The sequence below is a fragment of the Pleurodeles waltl genome, chromosome 8, assembly GCF_031143425.1.
Source record: "Pleurodeles waltl isolate 20211129_DDA chromosome 8, aPleWal1.hap1.20221129, whole genome shotgun sequence".
In the NCBI taxonomy this organism is placed as follows: Eukaryota; Metazoa; Chordata; class Amphibia; order Caudata; family Salamandridae; genus Pleurodeles; species Pleurodeles waltl.
In genome coordinates this window covers 1,193,516,204-1,193,530,195 of record NC_090447.1, presented here as the reverse complement: position 1 = coordinate 1,193,530,195, position 13,992 = coordinate 1,193,516,204, and the positions used below count along the sequence as shown (strand labels likewise).

The window sequence follows — 13,992 nt, the reverse complement described above, 5'->3', positions numbered from 1 at the left end:
TTAGAAATCCTCCATCTTGCAGATGGAGGATTCCCCCAATAGGGTTAGGATTGTGACCCCCTCCGCTTGGGAGGAGGCACAAAGAGGGTGTACCCACCCTCAGGGCTAGTAGCCATTGGCTACTAACCCCCCAGACCTAAACACGCCCTTAAATTTAGTATTTAAGGGCTACCCTGAACCCTAGAAAATTAGATTCCTGCAACTACAAGAAGAAGGACTGCCCAGCTGAAAACCCCTGCAGCGGAAGACCAGAAGACGACAACTGCCTTGGCTCCAGAAACTCACCGGCCTGTCTCCTGCCTTCCAAAGATCCTGCTCCAGCGACGCCTTCCAAAGGGACCAGCGACCTCGACATCCTCTGAGGACTGCCCCTGCTTCGAAAAGACAAGAAACTCCCGAGGACAGCGGACCTGCTCCAAGAAAAGCTGCAACTTTGTTTCCAGCAACTCTAAAGAACCCTGCAAGCTCCCCGCAAGAAGCGTGAGACTTGCAACACTGCACCCGGCGACCCCGACTCGGCTGGTGGCGATCCAACACCTCAGGAGGGACCCCAGGACTACTCTGATACTGTGAGTACCAAAACCTGTCCCCCCTGAGCTCCCACAGCGCCGCCTGCAGAGGGAATCCCGAGGCTTCCCCTGACCGCGACTCTTTGAACCTAAAGTCCCGACGCCTGGGAGAGACCCTGCACCCGCAGCCCCCAGGACCTGAAGGACCGGACTTTCACTGGAGAAGTGACCCCCAGGAGTCCCTCTCCCTTGCCCAAGTGGAGGTTTCCCCGAGGAATCCCCCCCCTTGCCTGCCTGCAGCGCTGAAGAGATCCCGAGATCTCTCATAGACTAACATTGCGAACCCGACGCTGGTTTCTACACTGCACCCGGCCGCCCCCGCGCCGCTGAGGGTGAAATTTCTGTGTGGGCTTGTGTCCCCCCCGGTGCCCTACAAAACCCCCCTGGTCTGCCCTCCGAAGACGCGGGTACTTACCTGCAAGCAGACCGGAACCGGGGCACCCCCTTCTCTCCATTCTAGCCTATGTGTTTTGGGCACCACTTTGAACTCTGCACCTGACCGGCCCTGAGCTGCTGGTGTGGTGACTTTGGGGTTGCTCTGAACCCCCAACGGTGGGCTACCTTGGACCAAGAACTAAGCCCTGTAAGTGTCTTACTTACCTGGTTAACCTAACAAATACTTACCTCCCCTAGGAACTGTGAAAATTGCACTAAGTGTCCACTTTTGAAACAGCTATTTGTGAATAACTTGAAAAGTATACATGCAATTTTGATGATTTGAAGTTCCTAAAGTACTTACCTGCAATACCTTTCGAATAAGATATTACATGTAGAATTTGAACCTGTGGTTCTTAAAATAAACTAAGAAAAGATATTTTTCTATACAAAAACCTATTGGCTGGATTTGTCTCTGAGTGTGTGTACCTCATTTATTGTCTGTGTATGTACAACAAATGCTTAACACTACTCCTTGGATAAGCCTACTGCTCGACCACACTACCACAAAATAGAGCATTAGTATTATCTATTTTTACCACTATTTTACCTCTAAGGGGAACCCTTGGACTCTGTGCATGCTATTCCTTACTTTGAAATAGCACATACAGAGCCAACTTCCTACACCCATTTTGTAAAATTTCATTTTAAATAAAATTGAGAGTGGTCGGGCAGAAAATGAAAATCAGTGAAGAATACTTGCACCCTAGTACAATAGGTCGATCTCATTAAATGCAACTGTAACGTATGAACCTCTAGGGCAAGCCTGTGTCCGTAAATGTATGAACAGCAACAGGGCTCTTGTAAAGTTGCAATTCATCTATTAAGATTTGTGGAAAGGCTTTATTTCACTTTGTGGCATATGGTAGAACTGAAACTCCTATGTTGTTGTTTTTTAAGTGAAGTGTGCATGGTTTCAGAGTAAATAGTTGTAACAAGCTCTTGAAAAACATAAAATAACTGTGTAAGGCACATGCTTTTTGTCCCAAGGATGCGAATTTATGAAATATATGTTTTCAACCTTGCGCTGAGTAACCTTCAGAAATCACCTCTACATTTAAACAAGACAATTCACTCTCACTAGAAGCAGTGCTAAGCCATGTTTATTTCCCATCCTACAAAATACTGTGTTGTCACAGTTTCCTTTGTTTGTATTTAATTTTCTAATTACATTATATGTAATCATGCGAACCATAGTTAAAATCACAGTGAATGTAGTGTATGGGATTTACTGTTCATCAAAAGATACCTTTTATTGTACTTACTTGGGAGGGAGTTTCAACACCCTGAAATTTTGTGCTCGTACTTTTGTCAGTCCTCCTCTCCCCGAAATAATCCAAGCTTTCCTGTAGTAAATAAAACACAATATGTTAGTTTTAAATAATAAAAACAATCTTTATTTTAATATTTGCCAGGATTAAATGGATCAAGTTTATCTGATTTTAAGTCCGGTAATTTCACTCAGGATACTACTAATATGAAGGGTACAAATGGGTCATCACAAGTGGATGCCCTGTGGTCAGGTTTGGAGTAGGTAATAGCATGCAGGAATCCGCACTTGTGCACCAATTCTCAAATGTGGATTTTTAACCGCAATCTTTTTATGAAGGATGTATGTGTATTTATGAGTGAGTGTTGTAAATGGGTTTGTGCACATCTGCATGGATGTGAGGGTGTATGTGTGTGCGTCATGCACCCTCTGTAAAAAAAACCTGTAAACTTCACACTTGTATAGCGCACTACTCACCCGTTAGGGTCTCAAGGCGCTGTACGCATACCGCTGTGGAACCCCTCCTGGCTTTTCCCTGTGAGGCGCCCACTCCTGGGCAACCCCCAAGGTGAAGCCAGGCATCCAAGCACTGTCAGGGCCGTTGTGGAGATTAAGCAAGCTATTGCCCAGAGTTACAGAGTGGGACCCATTAATTAGATTAGGCACTGAGGCGAGAATTATCTGGTCCAAGGGAATTGAGCCCAAGACCTGCTGAGGCGGGAAATGAACCCTGGTCCCTGGCCAGATCTCTGCATCAGGGTCTGCCGCTCTAACCATTGTGCCACCCTCTCCATTGTACTTACTGGCCACCACTGTTCAGGAATTGACCTTCTTGACTTGAATGATTTCCATGAAGACATACTTTGACTTATAGCGCACCTGAACCAATAAACAGCCTGTCTTGTTGGAAGAATGCTGTTAAGAAGCAATGCTCCATTCATAAAGTCTAATGCTAGCAACTCAACCAATCGCAAACCCAGCAATTTCAAACATTACCTCAAAGATCATGTTACTTTATTAGGTTTGGGCATTTAGGAATAGTGCTTCACAGCACTGAAAATTCATTCACCTGCCTTGAAAGTTTTCTAAAAAAAAATCTTTTTTTAAATTTTAAAAGTTCAAATTGGTGAACGTATTTACCTTTAAACTGAAGTTCAAAAATCTGTAAAATTCACAATGTCAATGCACTTCTATTAAGATTACTTTTTCAAAATGTATTTGCATTGTATTTACATGTTTTTAGTTCAGTAAATGTTTCCAATTGCTGCTCAACTTAAGAGGTGCATGAATCGTTGTTTGTAATTTTGTATATCACTTGTCACTGGATGACTATTGGTGCTCCAGTGCTATATATTTAGGACAAGTAGATACATAACTCTTCTGAAAAATGTGTGCTTGCTAGTACCAAAACTATGCGAGCTGCATGGCAAGATTAAGGGCCATCTCCAGTCATAAGCAGTGGACCTTTCCTCTGCAATCTCAGTCTCAGACATAGGGCCTGATTACAATTTTGGAGTAGGTGTTAATCTGTCCCAAAAGTGACGGATATACCACCAGCCGTATTACGAGTTCCATAGGATATAATGGACTCGTAATACGGCTGGTGGTATATCCGTCACTTTACCGTCACTTTTGGGACGGATTAACACCTCCTCCAAAGTTGTAATCAGGCCCATAGTCCTAAATATGTGATATGGAAAGGTTGATAGGTTCTTCTGGCTCTTGAAACACATTACAATGTTTTCTGGTCAAATGATCCTTTCTGAATGGGTATGGAAGTTTCCCTGACTCTATGGAGGTCATTGCCGCCCGCCAAGATCTGACCGCCATGCAGCCGCACCCCCGCTGCAGCCATTTGGAGATCCCCGCTGGGCCGGCGGGCGGAAACCTGGTTTCCGCCCGCCGGCCCAGCGGGGATCACAGGCGCAACATAGGAGCCAGCTCCAAATGGAGCCGGTGCTGTTGCGGCGTGCGACGGGTGCAGTTGCACCCGTCGTGCTTTTCACTGTCTGCATAGCAGACAGTGAAAAGCTGCATGGGGCCCCCAGGGGCCCCACGACTCCCTGTTCCGCCAGCCTTTTCCTGGCGGTGCAAACCGCCAGAAAAAGGCTGGCGGTCGGGGACTCGTAATCCCCTGGGCAGCGCTGCAAGCAGTCGTAATAGGCCAGGAAGCACCGCCAGCCTGTTGGCGGTGCTTCCGTCGTTTTAGCCCTGGCGGTCCCGTACCGCCATGGTCAAAATGACCCCCTTTGTATCAAAGAATTAGTGGATGATCATCTGAAGTTAAAGTTTTTTCCACCTTAGAGACCCACCAAGGTTTCAGTATGATTAGAATTGAAACTTTGCTTCCTTTAGGTCAGTTCAATGAAGCAGGCCTCTTGGGTGGTTAATCTTACACATCCCTGTCAAAGCGTCTTTGTTCAGGATTAAATTACCACACATAGATACACTCTAATAATTTAAGAGGTGTGAATGCTGATAAAATGTGAAAGTATGGAAATGTCAACCTCATTGGCCCTTAACAGCTTCCAATCTGCTCACATTTGGCTTTCTCCTTAGCACAGTAGCATACTGTCATTTGGGGCCTCCACAGGCTCAAGTGTCTCTAATTCCACATGGAGTACTATAGAATCAGTGATTTGCTATTTCTTCTACCCACCTAAATTTTGAGCTGATCTACCTCTCAGAAAGTCTCTCTTCTCTATAAAACAAACCAACTTTGCAATGGATTTTGGCAGCACACACATGAGAATCTGATAAAAAATAAATAACAAATGTTGCTTGGTGGCCTGGAGATTTCAGACTTCAAATCCACAGACCATTACATTTATGTGATGTGGATGTATCTTTATTTGACTTATAATGCACTTTTCCACACCTTACTCTGCTTCTACATACCTTGAAAATATGTATAAATTCAGCTCTACGTACTACAATAATACAGACATACATCGTCGACGTACATAGATGTTATGTTAAAAATAGTGGATTTATGCATATCAAAGCATGCTAACCTTCATGATATTTTGGTTCTCAATATTAAAGACATGGGGCCTATTTAGAACTCAGTAGATGGGTTACACCTTTATAACGGTGACAGATATCCTGTCCGCCTAAATCTAAATCCCATTCTATCCTATGGAATTTAGATTTCGGCAGACGGGACATCTGTCACCATTGTGACGGAGTAACCCTTCAGCCATGTTCTAAATCAGGCCCATAATCTTTTTGTATCATAAAAATGTTTCCATGGTATTCTAACATTCAATTTGGATGAGCAATAAAAACATTAGTACCATTAGATTGAATTGTTGGAATTAATAATAGCAATATTGAATGTTATCCTCATAATAAGTATTTTGGCAAGATTGATCAATCAAGAAATGCCTAACTGTGACTGTTCTTTGTTTGATCCTGTAGGAGCAGTTAATATACAACAGAGGAGTTGTATTATTTATCAGCAGAGATCAGAACATTAAACTTCAATATGGTTGTAAACTGACTTTTTTAAAACATTTAGTACAGTGGTTGTTTACAGGATTAGTGATGCTGAATTGCATATCATATTATTATTCCTGTGGAGAGTCTTAATGAATAACATATTTGTTATGGTTCAGTTTCTAAAAAAGACAACATCTATATTCATTAACCCCTACGGTGCCTTGGACGAGGTGATCTCGTCCTGCACCCGGGAACTGGGGGGAGCGCTAGCCACACCCCCCGTTCGTGGATGGAAGGGGAATCCCTTCCCCTTCCATCCCCGACCTCTCCCCCACCCCCGTGACGTCAGCGCACATCGCGCGCAGATTGTCACAGGGCCTCCTCCTTCACGCTGGAAGCTCAGCTTCCAGCGCGCTTTCTCTTCCGATCACGTGGAGGAGGCCCGGAGAGGCTTCAAAGGGAAGGAAATGTATTTCCTTCCATTTGAAGTCTCTCTCAGCGTTTCAAAAGCTGGATTGCAAAGCAATCCGGCTTTTGAAACGCACACTAGACACCAGGGATTTTATTTTTATTGGGAAACTGGCATAAGGGAACGACCCCTTGGGCAAGGGTCGCTCCCAGTGGGGGGCATTTTTTTTTAAGGCCTTTTCTGCCCCCAGAGACCTCTAGGCACCAGGGATAAAAAAAATGTAATCAATTTTTTTTTTTTTTTTTTTTTTAGGTGGGGAGCAACCCCTTAGGCAAGGGTCGCTCCCCTAGGGGGCAAATTACATCTAGGCCATTTCTGCCCCCTTTGGGGGGCACCAGGGAGTTTTTTTGGGGGGGGGAGAAATTGGCATAAGGGAGCAACCACTTGGACAAGGGTCGCTCCCAGGGGGGGCATTTTTTAAGGCCTTTTCTGCCAGGGGGGGCAGAAACCTCTAGGCGCCAGGTCAAATTCTTTTTTTGTGTTTTTTTTTTTTTGTTTGTTTTTTTTTTTTTTTAGAGATGGGGAGCGACCCATTAGGCAAGGGTCGCTCCCCTGGGGGGCAAATTGTATTTAGACTATTTCTGCCCCCAAGCAGATGGGCGGATTTTAGGTCAATCTGCCCCCAAGGGTGGCAGAAACAACTAGGCACTGGGGATTTTTTTTTTGCGCCAATGTCACGCAGGGGGAGCGACCCCGTAGACAAAGGTCGCTGCCCGGGGGGAGGGGGGGGGGAGGGGGGATGGTTGGGGAGGCAAATTTATTTTAGGCCATTTCTGCCCCCCATTGGGCCGGCTGAGCTAGAGGCCAAAATCCCCAGGTAGGCACTTTGCAAAAGACAACTCTGTTTTCTGTGAAAAAATGTGATGTGTCCACGTTGTGTTTTAGGCCATTTCCTTTAGTGGGCGCTAGGCCTACCCACACAAGTGAGGTACCATTTTTATCGGGAAACTTGGGGGAACGCTGGGTGGAAGGAAACTTGTGGCTCCTCTCAGATTCCAGAACTTTCTGTCACCGAAATTAGAGGAAAAAGTGTTTTTTTTGGCCAAATTTTGAGGTTTGCAAAGGATTTTGGGTAACAGAACCTGATTAGAGCCCCACAAGTCACCTATCTTGGATTCCCATAGGTGTCTAGTTTTCAAAAATGCGCTAGTTTGCTAGGTTTCCCCAGGTGCCGGCTGAGCTAGAGGCCAAAAAGGGCTGCAGAAGGCAGCTCGTGGTTTTTTCCCTGAAAATGGCATCAACAAAGGGTTTGCGGTGGCAAGATCACCATCTTCCCAGCTTTCAGGATTAGGCAGACTTGAATTGGAAAACACAATTTTTCAATACAATTTTGACATTTTACTGGGACATACCCCATTTTTACTATTTTTTGTGCTTTCAGCCTCCTTCCAGTTAGTGACCAAAATGGGTGAGAAACCAATGCTGGATCCCAGAAAGCTGCCTAAGGGGTCGCTCCCCATGAGTGAAATTCACGAAGAACAAAAAAAAAATCCCTGGTGCCTAGTGGTTTCTGCCTAATTAAAATAGGCTGATCTGCTCCCCAGGGGGACAGAAATGGCCTAAATATAATTTGCTCCCTAGGGGAGCGACCCTTGCCTAAGGGGTCGCTCCCCACCTCTAAAAAAACAAAACAAAAAAAAAGATCCCTCGTGCCTAGAGGTTTCTGCCTGGGCGCAGAAAAGGCCTTAAAAAACAATGCCCCCCCTGGGAGCGACCCTTGCCCAAGGGGTCGCTCCCTTATGCCAATTTCCTTAAAATATTTAAATCCCTGGTGTCTAGTGGGCGTTTTAGCAGCCGGATTGCTTGCAATCCGGCTGCTAAAACGCTGAGAGAGACTTCAAAGGGAAGGAAATTCATTTCCTTCCCTTTGAAGACTCTTTGGCCTCCTCCACGCTTCCAGCGCGATGGGAGGAGGCCTCTGTGATTGTCAGCAAGCGATCGCGTGCTGACGTCATAGGGGGGAGTGGAGGGGTCGGGGTGGAAGGGGAAGGGCTTCCCCTTCCATCCCTGCCTTGGGGGGTGGGGGGGAACTCAACAGAGGGAGCGCTAGCGCTCCCTCTGGGCTCTGTGCCCAGGACGTAATGGTTACGTCCTGGGCACACGAGCACTGTGCTTCAGGACGTAACCATTACGTCCTGGGCACAGAAGGGGTTATACACCCCTGTTCAACAGAATAAAAAAATTTACCTAGCGGTAAGTCACACAGACTACTATTTGGAGGACATGATAATTGACCACTAGGAAAAACATAATAATTTCAATTTGCATTACAATAACAATGATTGCCTTCAATTCACTTTGGCCTTCGTATGCATCACAACACTACTAAAAGTAGGAGTAAGCCCAAAAAATAAACTAGACCACACATGTAAATTTTCAGATTTGCTACATGGACAACTGAAAGACCCATTTATGGACACATGCTAAACGAAACTGATGAAAATACATAATGAATAGAATACATCTTAATCTAGACAGGTTTTCTTTGCATGCTCTCTGGCTCACACAATAAGACTCGCCCAAATAGCCAAACAAGAAACATCTTTCTTATGCATCCCTGTGTAACAAAATGAAAAATTGTCCTAACAGTGATCAATAAAAAAACTATATTTAGAGGACATGATAATTGGCCACTAAGAATTTTTTTTTTTACCCTTAATCTTTATAACAATCTCAATGATTGCCTTTCATTCACGTTTAACCTCATGTGTAGCACCATCCTACTAAATGTAGTAAGGGAGCCCAAAGAATAAACTAGACTGCATTTGTAAAGTTTCAGATTTACTACATGAACAGCTGAAGGACACATTTATGGTCACATGCTAATGGCAAACTATGAACAAATATATAACAAAAAGGACACTTTTTAATCTAAATATGTTTTCTTTGCATGCTCTCTGGCTCATAAAATAAAACTGTGCCCAGCAAGCCAAACAAAACAAATCTTCCTTATATGTTCCTGCGCTTAAAAATGGAAAAGTGACCTAGCAGTGAGCTACACAAACTACTATATGGAGGACAGGATAACCAGCCATTAGGAAAAAAAATGGTATTCTTAATTTTTATAACAAGAATGATTGGCTTTCATTCACTTTGGGCTACATGTGTAGCACAATCCTACTAAAAGCCCCCCCCCCAAAAAAAAACTAGACTGCATTCGTAAAGGTCCAGAAATACTAAATGAACAACTAAAAGACACTTTTATGGCCACATGATTATGTAAACCAATAAACAAATACATAACAAATACAATTAATAAAAAGGTGTGATTATGATCTTGGTGAATGGGGTTACTCCATCACAAACGTGACAGATATCCCATCCACCATATTACGATTCCATTCATTGGTATGGAGATTGTAATATGGCGGATGGACTATCTGTCACTTTTGCAATAGGGTATTCCATCCACCATCGTAATCAGGCCCTAAATCTGATTGCCACTCTGTAGTTATAGTTAGTATACCCAAAGGTAGGAACTCCTCGGATATTAGCTTCCTAATAACTTTCCACCCATTACCTATAGCGTTTTTTGTATTTTGAGTTTATGTAAACTTTTATGATGAATCATTAAGACGGAGCAAAGATAAAAGGGAATCCCAAAAGGCATTTTTCCATCAATGCAGTTTTCCACAGGCCATTGTACCTGACGTACTTTGAAAACAGCAGAATGAATATGCATGCACTCTGGCAGAATTATACATTATGGTAAAGAGATTATGCTTTTGGGGTACTTCAGTTAAGTATGGTGAGTAGTTTTTTTAGTTATGAGGCATTTAAACTTAATGATATCTGTCACCACTGTACTTTCGCAGAATTTCACAAAATGTTGTGAAACTTCTGTGGTACATGACAGTAAACTTATTTAAAATATATAAAAAATATAACTACATTTCCCTACCTATTACCACTTTGGTAGGGGCCTGCCACTTACGTATAGCTAAGGCTCTAACACTGAAAAAGGCCAAAGTATAATAAAAACAATATGGCTGCCATTTCATTCTCTAAAAATAGCTGTTATCCAATTAGCTACTGGCTTGTCATCACCATGTACCACAGTATACTGTAAAGTTATCACTGTATACTACGGCCAAATATAACTATAGTCCATCTGTATTTTAGGGTTGCAGTACCCTTGCGTCATACATGGTTTTGCATGGGCTAACCAACACTTAAGACAGATTTACAAAGCAACGCAAGGCCACCCTGCGAGGCCATGCATTGATTGGTAAATCTGGAGAAACGCAAGGCAGCACAATTCACTATTTTGCATTATTCCGCACACCATAATCTACATTGCTGCTAATGTTCACATAGCTCTGTAAGCCACTCCACTATACGCTATTCAGCTCTACTCCACTAGACTCCACTCTATGCTATTACACTGTACGCAACACCACTACACTCTACGTTCTTACACTGTACACACCTCCACACTACATCGCTCCACTGTATGCCACTCCACTGGACACTACTCAACTATATGCTATTACGCTCTAAGAAATTCTACTGAATGCAGTTCCACTCTACTCTGTTCCACTGTATGCCACTCCACTGGACACTACTCAACTATATGCTATTACGCTCTATGCAATTCTACTGAATGCCGTTCCACTCTACTCTGTTCCACTGTATGCCACTCCACTCTACAACCCTCCATTGTATACTATTCCACTGTATGCAACTCCACTCTACACCACTCCAGTATTTGGCACTCCACTCTACGCGTCTTCATTCTACACTATTCAATTGGATGCCACTCCAATGTACGCCACTCCACTGTATGCTAGTACACTCTACCTCACGCCACTGTACACCACTCGAGTCTACACCACTCCATTATGCGTCACTTCGCTGTACGCTACTCCACTATATCCTATTATGCCCTAGACCACTCTACTGTACAACACTCCGCTCTACACCACACTATTCTTCCCTATTACACTGTACACAACTCCACTCTATGCTATTACACTGTATGCAATGCGTCTGCTTTATGCTACTTCATCATATACTATTCCACTCTACGCCATTCCACTGTAAGCCACTCCACTCTATGCTACTCCACTGTATGCTACTCCACTGTATGGTACTCCACTGTATGGTACTCCACTGTATGGTACTCCACTGTATGGTACTCCACTGTATGCCACTCCACTCCATTCTATGCTATGCTATTCCTTTGGACACCACTCGACTGTACGCCACTCCACTGTATGCTATTACACTCTAACAACTGCATTGTACGCTACTACAGTCTACGTTATTCCAGTCTGTGCCACTCTAGTGTACACCACTCTATGCTATTCCACTATATGCCACTCCAGTATGTGCTTTTCTACTCTATGCCACTCATGTGTACACTACTCCTCTCTATGCCACCCCATTCTATCCTAGTCCATTGGACGCCACTCCACTATCTGCTATTTCACTTTACTCCCATTCTACTGTCACACCTCCAGGCTACACCACTCCAATGTAAGCCACTGCACTTTACACTATTCCACTCTATGCTATTCCACTGCGCTCCACTCTGTTGTTCCACTCTACACCACTCCACTCTACACCATTACACTGTAAACAACTTCAGTCTTTGCCCCTCTACTGCATGGTTTTCCACTGTACCCCACTCCACTCTACAGTATACTATTTCACTCTTCCCCCACCCCAATACAGCACTCCAGTCTACACCACTTCACTGTATGCCATTCTACTGTTTTCTACACTATACGCTATTATACTTTACACCACTCCACTGTACGCTACTACACTATATGCTACTACACTCTACACCACTCCACTGTATGCCACTCCAGTCTACGCTACTCCACTCTACACTTTTCCACTTTATGACCATCCATTGTACGCTACTCCACTCCATGCCACTCCAGTGTACTCTCCTCCACTCTATTCCCTCTACAACACTCTATGCCTTTCTACTAGACTCTACTCCACACTATCCTCATACACTCCACTGTCCAAATTTGCACTCGACTATGCCTGTACACTGTACAACACAGTACACCACTCAACTGAATGAGATGCCACTCCAACTTACAACAGTGTCTTCACCACTTCAATGTATGCCACCCCGCTCTATGCTAATCCACTGTAACCTGCTCCACTCTATGCCACTTCACTGTAAAAAACTCCACTCTAGGCTATCCACTCTATGCCGCTCCACTATTACACACTCCACTGGATGCTATTCCATTGTATACTACTCCACTTTACCATACTCCACTCTAAGCCACTATAGTGTATGCCACCTGACTTCACAACACTCCATTGTATGACACTGTCCTACACTCTATAAAAGTCTACCACACTTCATGGCACTCTATGACATTCTACTGCACTCTTTCTCCATACCCTCCACTATCCAACTCTATACTGCACCCTATGCCTGTACACCAATGTATAACATCCAGTTCTGACACTATATATACAATACTTTCCTACACGACCCAGTACTCCAAACAACTGTACGACAGCCCATTTCAATTTATAACAGTTTACTACCTATGTGATGCCAGTACACTCCACTCCATACCAGTCTACTCTACGACACTCAATTGTACTTTACTCCACACTACATCACTTCGCTCGACTACTTCACTGTATGAGACTTTACCTCACTCTAAGCTACTATACTACAATCCACTCTGCACAGCTCCACTATTTCAAACACTACTGTACTCTGTGCAACTCCACTCTACAACACTCTGTTACACAGTATGTCACTCTCCAACCCTTTACTCCTGTCTATACCCCTTCACTCCACTGTACAGTATTCCACTCTACTCTACGATACTCTAGTACACCTTACGACACTGTAGGCAACTTTTTGTATGCCACTGCACCCCATTTTACTTGACTCTACCACAGTACTCAACTCTACTCCACTCTATGCCACTCTATGACTCTGTTCAGTATAACTCTGTATGCCAATCCACTCTACCACACTCTACAATACTGTACTGTAGACCACTTCACAAAAATCAACTAGAGTGTGTGTCACTCTACTCTACATTAGTCTATATCACTTTCCAGTACTGTATGCCACCCCACTGCACACTACTGGACAACGTGGTACTCCAAATTATGAGACATATTCCAATGATGACACTTTATTAAACTGTATGCTAAGCCACTCCACTGCACTCCAAGCCACTATAGTATAAGCCATGGCACTCTATGACACTTTACTCCAGTGTACTCCACTCTACTCCACTCTATCTCACTCTTCGCCAGTGTACTATACTTCGCTCTCCCCCGCTCCACTGTCCAACACTCTACTCCGCTGTTTGCCTCTCACTGTACTACAATCTTTGCCACTCTACTCAACTCCCGGCCATCCACTCTCACAAACTGTACTACAGTGTATGGCACCCGATGACACACCACTCAACTTCTCTCTGTTATATGCCACTCCACTACATGACACAACACTCCACTCTACAACACTCTCCCCCACTGTACTCTACGACACTCCACTTGACAATATTCCACTCTATGACACTCTGCTTCACCCTACTCCACTCCAAAACACTCTACTCCACTCTTTGACTGTCTATCATACCCTACTCTACTGTTCGACATGCCATGCCAGTGTGCAACTCACTGTGCCAGTCTATTATACTTGACTCCACTATGAGACACCGTGCCACTACACTGCATAACACTTTACTACACTGTACAATATGTTACTACACTCTAATCTACTCCACTCTACTCCAATTTGCAATACTTTAATGCAATAAACTTTACAACACCCTCCTCCACTGCACTGTGTAAGGTGCGCAACT

At 44.0% G+C, this 13,992-nt stretch overlaps 1 protein-coding gene across 5 annotated transcripts in view; it reads right to left on the bottom strand.

Annotated features, from left to right (window-relative positions):
- LOC138250516 (phosphatidylinositol 3,4,5-trisphosphate 3-phosphatase TPTE2-like) overlaps positions 1-13,992 on the bottom strand; it is a 194,749-nt gene that overhangs the window by 38,157 nt on the left and 142,600 nt on the right. For all 5 annotated transcript variants that reach the window (XM_069205467.1, XM_069205466.1, XM_069205471.1 and 2 more), the window contains exon 14: positions 2,270-2,350. In XM_069205467.1, coding sequence (XP_069061568.1) covers positions 2,270-2,350 — 81 coding nt within the window. The remainder of the gene's footprint in view (positions 1-2,269; positions 2,351-13,992) is intronic.